General features: G+C 37.9%; 1 protein-coding gene and 1 long non-coding RNA gene across 2 annotated transcripts; both read left to right on the top strand.

The window, feature by feature from the left end:
• LOC132619613 (uncharacterized) lies at positions 1-7,945 on the top strand. Its single transcript, XM_060334463.1, has 2 exons — positions 1-1,266; positions 7,895-7,945. Exons 1-2 carry the CDS (start codon positions 1-3, stop codon positions 7,943-7,945), a joined length of 1,317 nt encoding a protein of 438 aa, XP_060190446.1.
• Positions 7,946-9,788: 1,843 nt separating this feature from the next.
• Positions 9,789-11,869, top strand: LOC132618144 (uncharacterized). The gene is made up of 3 exons (XR_009574002.1): positions 9,789-10,181; positions 10,671-10,717; positions 11,471-11,869. It is a non-coding gene; the product is annotated as an uncharacterized LOC132618144 (long non-coding RNA).
• Positions 11,870-14,422: the final 2,553 nt, after the last annotated feature.

Raw genomic sequence — 14,422 nt, 5'->3', positions numbered from 1 at the left:
ATGAAAACAGAAAATGATGTTAATGCTCCTAATGGAACTGCGATTGTTGGTGCAACTATTGGTACGACTGTTGGGGCGACAAATGTTGCGTCGTCAAGCCGTCCAAATGCTGCACACGCGATGGTACCGACAGAGAAACCGGGGAAGTTTTCTGGTATCAACTTCAAAGGATGGCAGCAAAGAATGTTCTTCTGGCTGACCACTCTAGGCATGCAGAAGTTCACAAACGAAAATCCTCCTGTTATTGAAGAAGGAATGCCTGAAAACCAGCGCTTTATGATTACTGAGGGTTGGAAGCATGCAAATTTTTTGTGCAAAGGATACATCCTTAGTGCATTAGATGGTGATCTGTATAATATCCATAGTTCTGCCAAAACTTCAAAAGAATTATGGCTTGCACTCAAAAAGAAGTATAAAACTAAAGATGCATGTTTGAAAAAATTCGTGGTTGCCAAGTTTCCTGACTACAAGATGACAGATAGCAAGACTGTTGGAACCCAAGTTCAACAACTCCAAGTCCTTATCCATGACCTTATTGATGAAGGTATGGTGATCAACGAGGCATTTCAAGTGGCTGTTGTGATTGACAAGTTGCCTCCTTCATGGAGAGACTTCAAGAACTATCTGAAACACAAGCGTAAGGAAATGTCGCTGGAAGATCTTGTGATTCGCTTAAAGATTGAGGAAGATAATAAAATTGCTGAAAAGAAGTCGCGTGGAAATTCAACGATTATGGGAGCGAACATCGTTGAAGAAGCTGCTCCAAAGAATAAGAAAAGGAAGAAACCTTCTGGAAAGAGTAAGGAGCAGAACAAGAAAAAATTCAACGGCAACTACTATAATTGTGGGAAAGCTGGCCACAAAGCCCCAGATTGTCGTCTCTCGAAAAAGGACAAGAAAAAGGGACAAGCCAATATGGTAGAGAAGAATGATGACATGGATGATCTGTGTGCAATGCTATCGGAGTGCAATTTGGTTGGAAACCCAAAGGAGTGGTGGCTTGATTCTGGTGCCACTCGACATGTTTGCTCTGTAAAAGAAGCATTTGCAACCTACGCTCCCGCTGGACCCGAAGAGGAACTATTTATGGGAAATATTGCAACAGCCAAGGTTGAAGGATATGGGAAGATACTTCTAAAGATGACTTCCGGCAAGGTGCTGACTCTCAACAATGTTCTGCACGTTCCAACAATTAGGGAGAATTTAGTTTCAGCCGGACTACTCGTCAAAAACGGGTTTAAGTGCATGCTTGTTAGTGAGAAAATCGTAATAAGTAAGAATGATATGTTCATAGGAAAGGGATACCTCACCGAGGGCCTTTTCAAACTATATGTAATGGTTGTTGACAATATTAATAAGAATTCAGCTTCGTCTTACTTATTGGAGTCAAATGATTTATGGCATGTTCGTTTAGGACATGTCAACTACAAAACCTTGCGAAAATTGATTAATTTAGAAGTATTGCCTAAATTCGAGTGTAATAAATCAAAATATGAAATCTGTGTTGAATCTAAGTTTGTTAAACATCCATATAAGTCTATTGATAGGAGTTCAAATCCTTTAGACTTAATCCACACGGATATATGTGATATGAAATCAATACCATCTCGCGGTGGGAAAAAGTATTTTATAACTTTTATTGACGATTACACTCGATATTGTTATGTGTACTTGCTTAATAGTAAGGATGAAGCAATTGATGCATTTAAGCAATACAAGAACGAAGTGAAAAATCAATTGAATAAAAAGATAAAAATTATTAGACGTGATAGGGGTGGAGAATACGAATCTCCTTTTGCAGAGATATGTTTAGAATATAGAATTATTCATCAAACTACTGCCCCCTACACACCACAATCAAATGGAATTGCGGAAAGGAAAAACCGAACATTAATGGAAATGATGAATGCTTTATTAATAAGTTCCGATTTACCGGAGAGCTTGTGGGGGGAAGCTATCCTTACAGCTAATCGAATACTCAACAGGGTGCCCCACAGCAAAACACAATCTATTCCATATGAACTATGGAAAGGAAGAAAACCCAACTTGAAATATTTCAAAGTGTGGGGGTGTTTAGCAAAGGTCCAAGTTCCTTTACCCAAAAGGGTAAAAATCGGACCAAAAACTGTGGATTGTGTTTTTATTGGCTATGCTAAAAACAACAAAGCTTGTCGGTTTTTGGTTCACAAATCGGACAATCCCGAAATTCATGTTAATAAGGTAATTGAATAAGATAATGCTGAATTCTTTGAAAACATTTATCCGTATAAAACTGAATGTGAGTTGTCAAGTGAAAAATCTAAATGGCCACGGGAAGAACCGAAGAAAAGTAAACCAAGTGAAGAGGATCCAAGGCGTAGCAAACGTCAAAGGACATCTACTTCCTTTGGACCAGATTTTGTGACATTCTTGCTTGAAAATGAGCCTCAAACATTTAAAGCAGCGATGTCTTCTTCTGATTCAGCATTTTGGAATGAGGCGGTCAATAGTGAGATTGAATCAATTTTGAACAACCATACATGGGAATTGGTTGATCTTCCTCCTGGAAATAAACCTTTAGGATCAAAATGTATTTTTAAAAGCAAAATGAAAGCTGATGGCACTATTGACAACTATAAGGTAAGACTTGTGGTCAAACGTTATAGACAAAAAGAAGGCCTTGATTACTTTGACACATACTCGCCGGTAACAAGGATAACATCTATTCGGGTGTTAGTGGTACCAGCGGCCGTACATGGTCTTGAAATCCATCAAATGGATTTTAAGACAGCTTTCTTAAATGGAGAGTTGGAGGAAGAAATTTACATGGAACAACCTGAGGGTTTTGTAGTTCCTGGTAAAGAAAGGAAAGTGATGTCACACCTCGAAAGATTTCTGCGTCATGTGCGTTGTGAGTAAACTAACGTAAGCTCGAAGAGGTCATGGAACCCTTATAAGGTTAATGAATACTCTTACCAAGTGTTAAGCAAGCGTCTAAAGGTTCCGGGATCAAGCAAATCGAAGAAAATAAGTTTGCTGAAATTTTGGAAAAAAAAAAAAAGTTGACATAATTTTGGGTCAACTTTGGAGGGGTATATCTCCTACTATATTGGGAGTTTTAAGATGTTTAAAAAGCCTAAAATGAAGTTCGTCGAGTATAGTTTCCTACGCAATAAACCGCTCGTCGATATGACATCGGAGTAGAAAATTATGGACGTTACAAGTTAGGCTGACAGAGCAGAAACAGACTGCTATAGTACCCGGGTTGCTACAGTACCCGACCCAACACACCTATAAATATCCCTCTAACCCATCATTTTTCTTCATCTTTTCATTCACCACACTTCTAAAGAGTTCTTGAGAGCTCTCGAGGGTTCCATAACTCTCCACAAATTTCCATAATCTTCCATAATATTCCATAATCCTCCATAACCTTCCATAATCTTACATAACCTTTCCATATTATTAAGAGAGAATACCAACATCAAAACCCCAAGGATAATCCATGGAAGGTAATTGTTCTTGTTTCTCTTCAAGGTGGTGATGAACTTGGTCGTGAATAAAGTGAAGTTCTTCTACTATAAGGTATGTTCTTCCTATTATTTACATGATTGCGATGATGTAAAGGTTTAGCAATTCTTAGAGAGGAAAGAATCATAGGAGAAAAATCATAAAGTGTTGAATTGAAGTTGATGGCCATGAGGTGAATTTGAAAGGAGATTTTGGACTAATTTGAGATTAAATTAAATATAATTCCTTGATTATGGTATTGTGGATATGGTTAGTTGAGAAATTTGGAAAACATCGTGTGAGATGTTTTATGGAACCTATTGGTGTTGATAATATTGTGGTTGATGTTGGTATTGTTATTATTGTTGTTGGTTGCTGGATTATAATTTTGGGCTAGGCATATAAACAGGGGAGATGCAGCCCGAATTTCGGCAGATTCTAAAAAGATTTCATTTGGATGCTTGAGACAAGTGTATGATATTGAGCCTAATGATAACATGGATGGTTTACGTGTAGATTTACGAGCTTGGAAGGATAAACGTTAAGTGGCTAAGGCTACCGAAAGGTATGTTAAGGCTTTCCCTTTCTTTCTTTTTGGCATGATCCTATGATACGAGCGAACAACGAGTAATCGAGTCTCCATATTACTATACTCTTAGAAGTATTAGGAGCATCTCAGTTATTGATGATCCTGTACCCCTGTATTATGATTATTCCTTCTGTTCATGGGTCCTAAATATTGTATCATGATAAGGTTAGTTTATGTTTATTCATTACATTCATTTGCATACATGCTTATTGACCCGTGACCAGAAGGCGTTATATACGCGTATATTATGCATATTATATATATATATATATATATATATATATATATATATATATATATATATATATATATGTATGTATGTATGGGGTATGAGAAAAGACATTATATACTCATTACCACCTGATCAGCTGGTGCACAATGATAATGATTATTATGCCTGAAGGGGCCATTATGTTATTATGCCCGAAGGGGCCATTATGTCCGAAAGGGCCTATATGGGATATGGATCGGGCCGTACGTTCCTCGGCACTATGACCTATGCATTGCATATCATACGCCCTCAGAGGCATTTTTAGTAAGAAGAGACATACTGATATGTTCAGATAGTAAGACATATAGATGCATTCATACAGACATGTTCAGATAGTCAGACATACATATTCATTCATACAGATGTATTCAGTCAGTCAGTTTAGTTTATGATTTTCAGATTTTCTTCATGACTCTTGTGTATGTTACTCTTCTGCCTTACATACTCTGTACGTTATCCGTACTGACTCCCCTATTATTCGGGGGGGGGGGGGGGGGGGGGGGGGCTGCGTTCATGCCCGCAGGTTCAGATAGCCAGGAAGACAGATCGCATCCTTAGGCTACTTCTTCAGCTGGGTAGCCGAGAACTCCTCTCTTGCCGGAGTTGCCGTCTAGATCGGGTATATGTTTTGATGTATATGGGTAGGGAAGGGGCCCTGTCCCATCCATAGCATGTTCAGTATTTCAGTAGAGGCTCATAGACGCTTATATTCAGTCAGACAATGTGGCCCGCTCAACACATGTTTGGTTACATAGTTTTATCGGGTAGCCTTGTCGTCTTGTACCCCGGTTCAGTTTAGTGATGCATGTATATATATCTTTTGAGGGCTGTGACCCTCCGGTTTATGACATCTATCAGTCAGCAGATCATGTTGTGAGTGCCTTCAGGTGACCCAGAATGAGCATGAGCAGATATGTCATGTATGTTTAGTGGCATCTAGGGGGTCAGCTTTTGGGTGTCCGTCATAGTCCTCCGGTTGGGCTGTGACATGTGCAAACTTGTTAAGTCACTTTATGGACTTAAACAAGCACCCAAACACTGACATGCGAAATTGACCAAACAATGTTGGCAAATGAATTTAAGATTAATGAGTGTGACAACGTGTTTACATTAAAAATACTCCAAATCATGAAGTCATTGTTTGTTTATATGTTGATGACATGTTGGTAATGAGTAGAGATATTGCCGATGTATATGCTATGAAGCGTATGCTCGCTAGCAAATTTGACATGAAAGACTTAGGAGTTGCTGATTTGATCTTAGGAATTAGGATCAATAAAACTCCACAAGGTCTAGCATTATCAGAGTCACAGTATATTGAAAAGGTACTTGACAAGTTCAAGTATTTAAATTTCAATGTTACAAAGACTCCAATTGATGTAAGTTTTGCACTTCAAAAGAATCAAGGTGAAAGTGACTCACAATTGGACTATGCACGAGTTTTGGGAAGTTTGATGTATATTATGAATTGTACACGACCAGATATAGCATGTGCTATTAGCAAGCTGAGTCGATTCACGAGTAATCCCAATCAAACTCATTGGATGGCAATGAAACGAGTCTTGGGGTATTTGAAACATACCCAAGACTATGCTTTGCATTATAACAAATATCCCGTAGTGATTGAGGGATATAGTGATGCAAATTGGATCACCGGATCATCTGAAGTTAAATCCACGAGTGGATATGTTTTCACAATTGGGGGTGGAGCAGTGTCTTATAAATCATCCAAACAGACGTGCATCGCCCGTTCTACGATGGAATCTGAATTTATAGCTTTAGATAAGGCCGGTGAAGAAGCTGAATGGCTCCGGAATTTCTTAGAAGATATTCCATTCTGGCCCAGACCTCTGGGACCTATATGCATACATTGTGATAGTCAAGCAGCAATAGGTAGGGCAAGGAGCGTTACGTACAACGGAAAATCTCGTCATATACGACGGAGACATAATACCGTGAGACAACTACTCTCTAGTGGAATTATCACTATTGACTATGTAAAGTCTAGAGATAATGTGTCGGATCCACTTACAAAAGGCCTAACTAGAGAGGCAGTTGAAAGATCATCTAAAGGAATGGGTTTAAGGCTTAGGATAAGTTATCATGGCGGTAACTCTACCTAGTAGACTGGAGATCCCAAGAGCTAGGTTCAAGAAGATCAAACAAAGTTGTGACTGATGGTTCGACATTATCAAGTAACTCAATCCATTCTCGTGATGAAGACAATGTTCAGGAACAAGGATAAAATGTTAAGGCTTTTGAACTAGTTAATAAAGCTTAAGTTTTTTAATGGTTTCTAAGTTTGGCAGGTTTGACCAAATAGTGTATCTACGCAATAAAATGTTTAGGAATCACTTATGTGAGTGTGAAGTGTAAGCCGCTTCAAAGAGGATGATTGTAAAAAGCCCATTCTGTATACACTCATGAAACCAGGAGGTGTTTATGGATGAAACGAACACAATCGTGAGAACCATAGACGGTTGAGGGTTAATTGTGTGACTTATGTTGTCTAGGTATACAACAAAGTTCGACGGTTCAAAGATATCACATCTACCGATTGATCAAGTATGTCCGATATAAGTTCACTACGGAAAGTTCAAAGGGAAACCTACTTATCCAGATGCAATTAATCTTGGCATGTATATCACACATATTTGTCCGTGCATTCCTTTATCTTATAGCCATTCCCCATTCATGTGGGGGATTGTTGGGTTTAATTGATAGGTTGAATGGGAAATGGAGGGAAAATGAGTTGCTCCCTCTTGCTTTATGAAATAAGCATGTGTCCCTCATAGGTGGTGGAAATAAAAGTTCTCCTACTTAAAAGTAGAAGCACTCCTTCTTGTTGCTAAAGGGTTAAGAAGAGGGTCTCCCCTCGCGCCGTCGTCGTTGCTCGGCTCGGCTTCGGCTTCGACTTCGGCTTTGGATTCGGATTCAAATTTGGTCAAACGATCTGATTGATTGATAATCTTTTTGGACCAAATTTTCTTTAATTTTAATTATTTAATAAATTATTAATTAATTAATTAATTAAAATATCCAGATCTGATCCGATAGTCACCCGGATCCGCGTGTCTAACCCGCAACCTTTTCTTTTCCGGATTATTTTTAAATTTCCCACCAGTTGTAACAGATTTTGTGAAAGGTTGCAAGCCTTTCACGAAAGGTTGCAAACCTTTTCCCAACCGGTGCATTAATGGCTATAAATTCCAGTTAATACTCAGATTATTACTTACGAATTTTCTGATATTCTCTATTCTTCTACTCTCTTAAAAGTTTTCTTCTCTGTGCTCTACTGTCGTTAAGTGGTTCGCCTGACATCAGAGTTTTTGGTACCAATACACCGGTGAGTGAAATATTTCTATCCTGGGAGGATATATTCCACATTCAACCTCGGGTACTTGAGGGGAATAATTTCCTTAAGGACACACTGTGCATTCAGTGGGCTAGATTTCTGTTCTTTAAAAAAATATTTTCGTATACTCTTTCTAATTATTTTTCCAGATTCTGTTTTACATTGGTTTATACTTTCTGATTTTGTAAAGTTACTGGTTTCTGGAAATTTTGCTAAGTTACTATTTCGTAATACAGATTGATAACAACTATAATTTTGACATTTCTTTTAAATAAAGAACAATCATTCAAACGCAAATTGTAATTCAATAAACTCGAATGAACATTTCAAAAGAAAAATTTGATATGCCAACTAAGAACTTGAGATCCTCTATTTTAAAGTAATTCATAGCTCATGGTCCCAAAAAAAACGGATTTCTTGTCATGTCTATAAATGTTTGTTGTTCGGGGTTACGAAAATAAGCCCTGGACTAAGTTTATTTGCATCCTCTATATATTATTCTCTCTATCTCCTTTTAGAAATATCATCCTTTAATCCATGAGAGAGAAGACGATGCAATTTTGAGAAACCAACCTAAACTTATGAAGGAAAGGGGAAAAAAGAGAAGAAGATTTAGGATGAAGTTGTATGTACATTTTTTTTTCTTTAATTCTTATTGTGCATTATATACAAGGGAAAAGGGTAAAAAATACCCCTCTATTTTGGGAAAAGGGCTAAAAATATCCTCCGTTATAAATTTGGGTCAAAAATACCCCTCCCATCATTAAAGTTTTCAAATATACCACTGTCTTAACGGAAATTCTCAAAATAGCCTGATTTCATTTTTAAACCCGATCCATTTAAACCCGACTCAACTACATAAAAAATTCATATGCGACCAACTTGTTTCTGAGTTCTACATCTGGAGCTACTAGGCACAGGAGCGGGTAACCCATATGGGTTTTTTATTTAGTTGGGTCGGGTTTAAATGGAACGAGTTCAAAAATGAAATCGAGTTATTTTAGGGATTTCTGTTAAGATAGGGGTATATTTGAAAACTTTAATGACGGGAGGGGTATTTTTGACTCAAATTTGTAATGGAAGATATTTTTAGTTCTTTTCCCAAAGTAGACGGGTATTTTTGACCCTTTCCCTTATATACAATGGATAGAAACACTATGGGGAACACACATTGGCGAGAATGGGGAAAAATGAGATGAAGGGTCCTTTGGAAAAGTAAAGTTGAATTACTTTACTTTCTAAAAGTTTTGATCTTAAACTGACAATTATATTAGTTGGCACCTAATTTCTTTATTATGTTGGGAAAACACTTATAGCACTCAACATCATTACAAATGGATAATCATTGTTTGTGTTACATCTCGTATTTTTGTGCGTTGGAAAGCGTACGAGTTAAATGACATTAGTAACGGAAGCGAGGTTATCCCCCAACCTTATAGGCGGTATTGATGAGACAAATGTGTTATAAATATTAGAAGTTAAACAAAGCTACGAAAATAAGTTTCGTCGAGGTTCGAAATTTATTTAAATGAAATACAGTCCAAGCTATAATATCCTGTATTTTTGGACTAGGAAATCGAATCGTCTAGCATGAGCAAATTGTACCGACTGTATGTTTTGGTCATAGTAAAACATGAAAATAAAAGAATTCGGTGTATACGAGAAATGGAGTCCCGAGATGATTTAAGAAGGAAAAGTGTGACGACGATGACTGCAAATAATATTTTATGTGTACCAAAATGAACTATAGACTAGTGCTATATCACATAATTATGATAATGAGTATATAAAGTGTATTAAAAATAATTGTTATAAAGGTGAATTGAATAAGTATTACGGGTGCACAATTATCGTGGGAAACAAAGTGAGGCAATTTAGAAACAAAGTGGACAAGTGTAAAGATTGATGAGTTCATGTGGGCCATGAAAAAAAAAACCAAATATAAAGCAATGCATGGCTGTACTATATATTATTTGGTGGGTGGACGGGACAATTACAATTAGTAAGCAAGAATGGGGCTGGACCCCACGACATCATGAAAAAAAAAAGGTGGCATTAAAATATGTAGATGGGAGTGATGAGTCATGCACATTAAAGTGCATAATGACACGTACAAAAGAAAGGATGCTGAATCCCTTTCTCTTTTTAAGCATTCAAACTTAAATCTTTCCCATTTTGCCATAATAACAAACGTACCACATCATTATTTTCTCTCTAGCTAATTATTTTGTTGTTTCAATATGCAAGGAAGCAACAACGTGACTTCCATTTATATGGAAACAACGCAGTTTTGAATTGATAGAGCACCAATGTGACTTGGTATTTTACGGAAGAAAAATGTATTTTTTTTCTCTCAAGAACAATATTCGAATTTTGCTCACTGCTTCGATCTCGTTATTCCGTCTTATCGTGTTGTTGAATTCGGGCTTTTTTCGTAGTGAAGTAAGGTGGAAGAAGATTATTTCTTGGAATATAAGGTAAGAATTCTCCTCAACTAGATATATTTAAATTCATCCAGGCCATAGTTAAATTGAGAGACGGGAACTACAAAATTAATTGCGAAAAATCGGATAAATTGTTATTATTACCATGTGGACTGTTTGGTGGTTGTCATAAATTGTTTGGTGTGCTGGAATATCGTGAGATGGGTTATAGTTGTTGTTGTTGTGTTTATTGTTATATTATGGATATACGAAAATAAAGAAGTGTATACAAGCATTGGTATACGAATGTATATTGGGCTGTTTTGGAAGCGATTTAAGAATGAATTTAATTCTAATTTGATATGAAATTGTTGGTATTGTTGTTGCTAGTATTTTTATTGATGTTTGGCTAAGTTGGAATTTCGAGGATTGTTAAGTTTACAGGGAAATGCTGCCCGAATTTTGTTAAGTTTCATTCGTGCTTGGATTGGTTAGTAAGTGATGTGGATAATCTAACCGTGGCATATGTTGTCTTAATTTTAGACCTGCGAGCTCGAGAAGTAGACGTTGGACATTAGATAGAGTTCAAGGTATGTGAGGCTAGTCCTTTCTTTCTATGGCATGAATCTTATAGCTTGACTCTTTTTCTTTATCCATGAGTTCCCTTAAGTTCCGGAAAATATGAGTCTATGTCCATAATTAGCCACACAAGGTAATGAGTAAAGTATAGAAATCCCAATACTCATGTGGTGATGATCCTATGATGTTAATGATGCTATTTATTGCTTACACTCACCTTATATGTTAATTCCTTCAAGGTGAGGTAGGATGTCAATGAATGTTCCATAATGACGTCGGAAGCCACCGACCTTACGTCACTCCGATATAGTTATGTCTTTTGATTGGGCTCTTATGCATGCTTTATATATATGTATGTATTTTCTCACACCGCGCCGCGCTATAGTCGGCCGGGCAGGCACGTAGATGTGCACACCACTATAGTGGGCAGCTTATACCCCGGACGCGGGAGGCCTGGACGCAGGCTATGATTATCACACCGCTCCTACATGGACGGGCAGCTTATACATTATCACACCGTACCTATATGGACGGGTAGCTTATATATGTATACATACATGACATGATAATGATTATGAGTAAGTCAGCATGCATTATTTCATTTATATTTGACAGCCAGTATAGATTGCTCTTTCTTGATGCTTCCTTATTTCATTGATGCCTTCCTATTTCATTGATATATTGTTATTGTTTATGCCTCTCATACTCAGTACAATATTCGTACTGACGACCGTTTTCTTCGGACGCTGTGTTCATGCCCACAGGTAGACAAGGAGGTGAGCTTGATCCAGATTCTTAGTAGCTATCAGCTGATTGAGAGCACTCCATTGTTCGGAGGTGCTTATGATCCTTCTTTTGGTATATATGCATATTTTGGGCACAACGGGAGTCTTGTTCCGTCTATATGTTTAGTATGTCAGTAGAGGCTCGTAGATACGCAGTGTGGGTCAGATGGTCTCACAAGATGTTATTATTATGTATATATTATTTTGGTGGCCGAGAGGCAAAAGTGGTATAAGTATTTATGTTTCTATATAAAATATAATTTTCCTACAATTCGTGTATAAAATTGGTAAAAGAGCATTAAATGAGTAAGATGAGTATTAGAGCGAGTGGTGCTCGGTGGCTAGCCCCGGGTACCCGTCACGGTCCCTAGCTGGGTCGTGACAGTTTGGATGCGCTTCTCCCTTAATCAGAGGTCTCGAGTTTGAACCCTGAATACGAAAAAATTCTTGGTAGAGAGTGCTTCTCTCGAATGGGCCATACGGGGCGCGAATTCAAATTTAGTCGGGCTCCAATGTGAATATTGGATACCGGGTGAGAAATAAAAAAAACTGATCTGGCGCAAAGGGGTCTTTAGTCTTTACTATGTAATTAAATTCATAATTTCAAGAACATTTTGGGTTAAGGTTAATCTTCTCCATATAAGGAAAGGAAGTTTCAAGTATCTTGGGTCTATTATACATGGAAATGGGGATATTGACGATGATGTCTGTCACGACCCAAATCGCTGGTCGTGGTGGCACCTACACTAATACCTAAAGTAGGCATACCATTCCCAACCATTAATCACCCTTTAAAAGACAAGTGCAGATCTGAAGTAGATGGAGACATAATCTAAATTGAAATGACATACATAAGTGACGAATCACGACTTTTATACATAACTTTCCCCAAAATCTGATCTTACACAGTACAAGAGCTTCTACAACAATTACAAGATTTGAAAAGACATACAGACTCCCAAAATGACAACACTGCCTAGAAAAGTAAAATAGACAGCGTATATAAGAGGAGACTCCGGAAACAGAACCGGCTAGTGGCTCTCCCATAACATCTCTGTTACAATCCTCGAAAATCTATCCCGATACCTCGACAATTACCTGGAACAACTCTAAACCCCGAAAAGGGTGTGGCAATAGTAGTATCAATATAACACACGTACTGGTAAGCATCATAGGTCGACTAAGATTAGTTAACGCACATTTAATACAGAATCAACAACTAAAAACAGATAAGGCAGTCAAACAATCAACAAACGCAACCTCTCCCGAACCATCACGTCATAGCCTAGGTTGAGTTATATTCCACAAGTCTGCCAAGTTCCAAGAAATACATCGTCCATGGATTACAACAGAAGTACAACACCGACAAGAATCCACCAAGATAATATGTGATGCGATAATGTGAGAGGCAATGCAAATGAGATGCAATGTCGTGCAATGCAATGACCAATACCTCAAATCTGTTCACACATGCTATAAGCATTTGTCGCTTCAATAGTCACGATCCTTGGGGGACCCGCGAAGTCCATGTACTAGCCACATAGGACGGACTACAGGCTGTGGCTTGATCAACATATCCGCTACAAACCTCAGATCATAACAATAATCACATGATACTTTCATCTTTCTCTTTCTTTCCATTTCGACACTGTTTCCATAACTCTTTCAATTCCGAATTCATTTCCATAACTCTTTCATCAAGTATGAATGCATGAATGCAAGAATGAGAATTCACATGAGTAAAAATGCCAATAAATATGATACAAAATTTACAAACATAATATGCCAATTCAATCATTGCATGAATTACCAAGACTATCATGGAAGCGTAACATGAAATGAATCCCAAATACAACAAATCAAACCAACACATCCCGCATCACCACAATCGTGTAGTCAGGTACACCACATATCAATAATTGCATAAATAACGACGACAAGCCCACATAATCAAAAATCATACGAACCTAGTGGATTTAACACCACAAACATGACCGAAGGACTATCATGCTTTCCCCGTCAACAACTACATAACACATGCAATTCACTAATCAAAGTCTAAGAAGGTAAGCTGTAACCTACCTCGATGCCGTACACGAACCACGACCATCCGTCTTGAGCTTCTCTATTTTGGAAAATGTCCGAACGAGCGAAGTCTAATCAAGCAAGTATTCTACATTAGCAAGCGACACTATGAACATTCAAACTACACACTCCTAGAAGGACTCCTACGACTCTCAAGAAAACGACCCAGGGCCCACAAGGGCAAATTTAAAACTTTGCGCAAAACTAGTCTACTTGAAGCTCCAACGATCAACAACTGGGTTTCATACTTAACTAACCCCGAATGAACTTCCAATTCCTCTAATTACGAAAACCCCCAATTTTTCAAGAAACCCTACACTAACCCATTTGAGAAATCCATTTTTGAATTGGACATTAGATTTGGAAACTAAATTCCCCCAAGCTAAACACTAAGCTACACTTCCAACACAAGCTTGGTTTTAGTTAAAGAAACCATTTACCCACCCAAGGTGTTACAAAAACAAGAGTTTTCCCCCAAATCCAAAAACCTAAACATGAAATAGCTAATGGAGGATAAGGGACAAAAAAGAAAGTAATGAAATAGGGGATAGATCTTACCCTCTCCAAATGGCGTTGGAACCTCTGAAAATGCTCCCTAAACCAGCTTTAAAAAATCATAGGATGGAAATGAGGTCCAATCCCAAAATGAGAAAATAAATGCTAGGTCTGATTCAACGATTTTTGCTTACGTGAGCCACCGCTCGTCTACGTGATGCCACCTCTGTCGAACATATTCCACAAATGCGGATTCATTAATTAGTCGAACTTCTCGCCAACATGGAAGAACATTCGCCGATGCGGGCTCATTGAAGCTAGCGGCCCGCCAAACCCAGAAGTGAGACACCT

Source organism: Lycium barbarum, chromosome 11 (assembly GCF_019175385.1).
Source record: "Lycium barbarum isolate Lr01 chromosome 11, ASM1917538v2, whole genome shotgun sequence".
NCBI lineage: Eukaryota > Viridiplantae > Streptophyta > Magnoliopsida > Solanales > Solanaceae > Lycium > Lycium barbarum.
The sequence above is the reverse complement of the archived record's forward strand: the minus strand, read 5'-3'. Positions and strand labels throughout refer to the sequence as shown.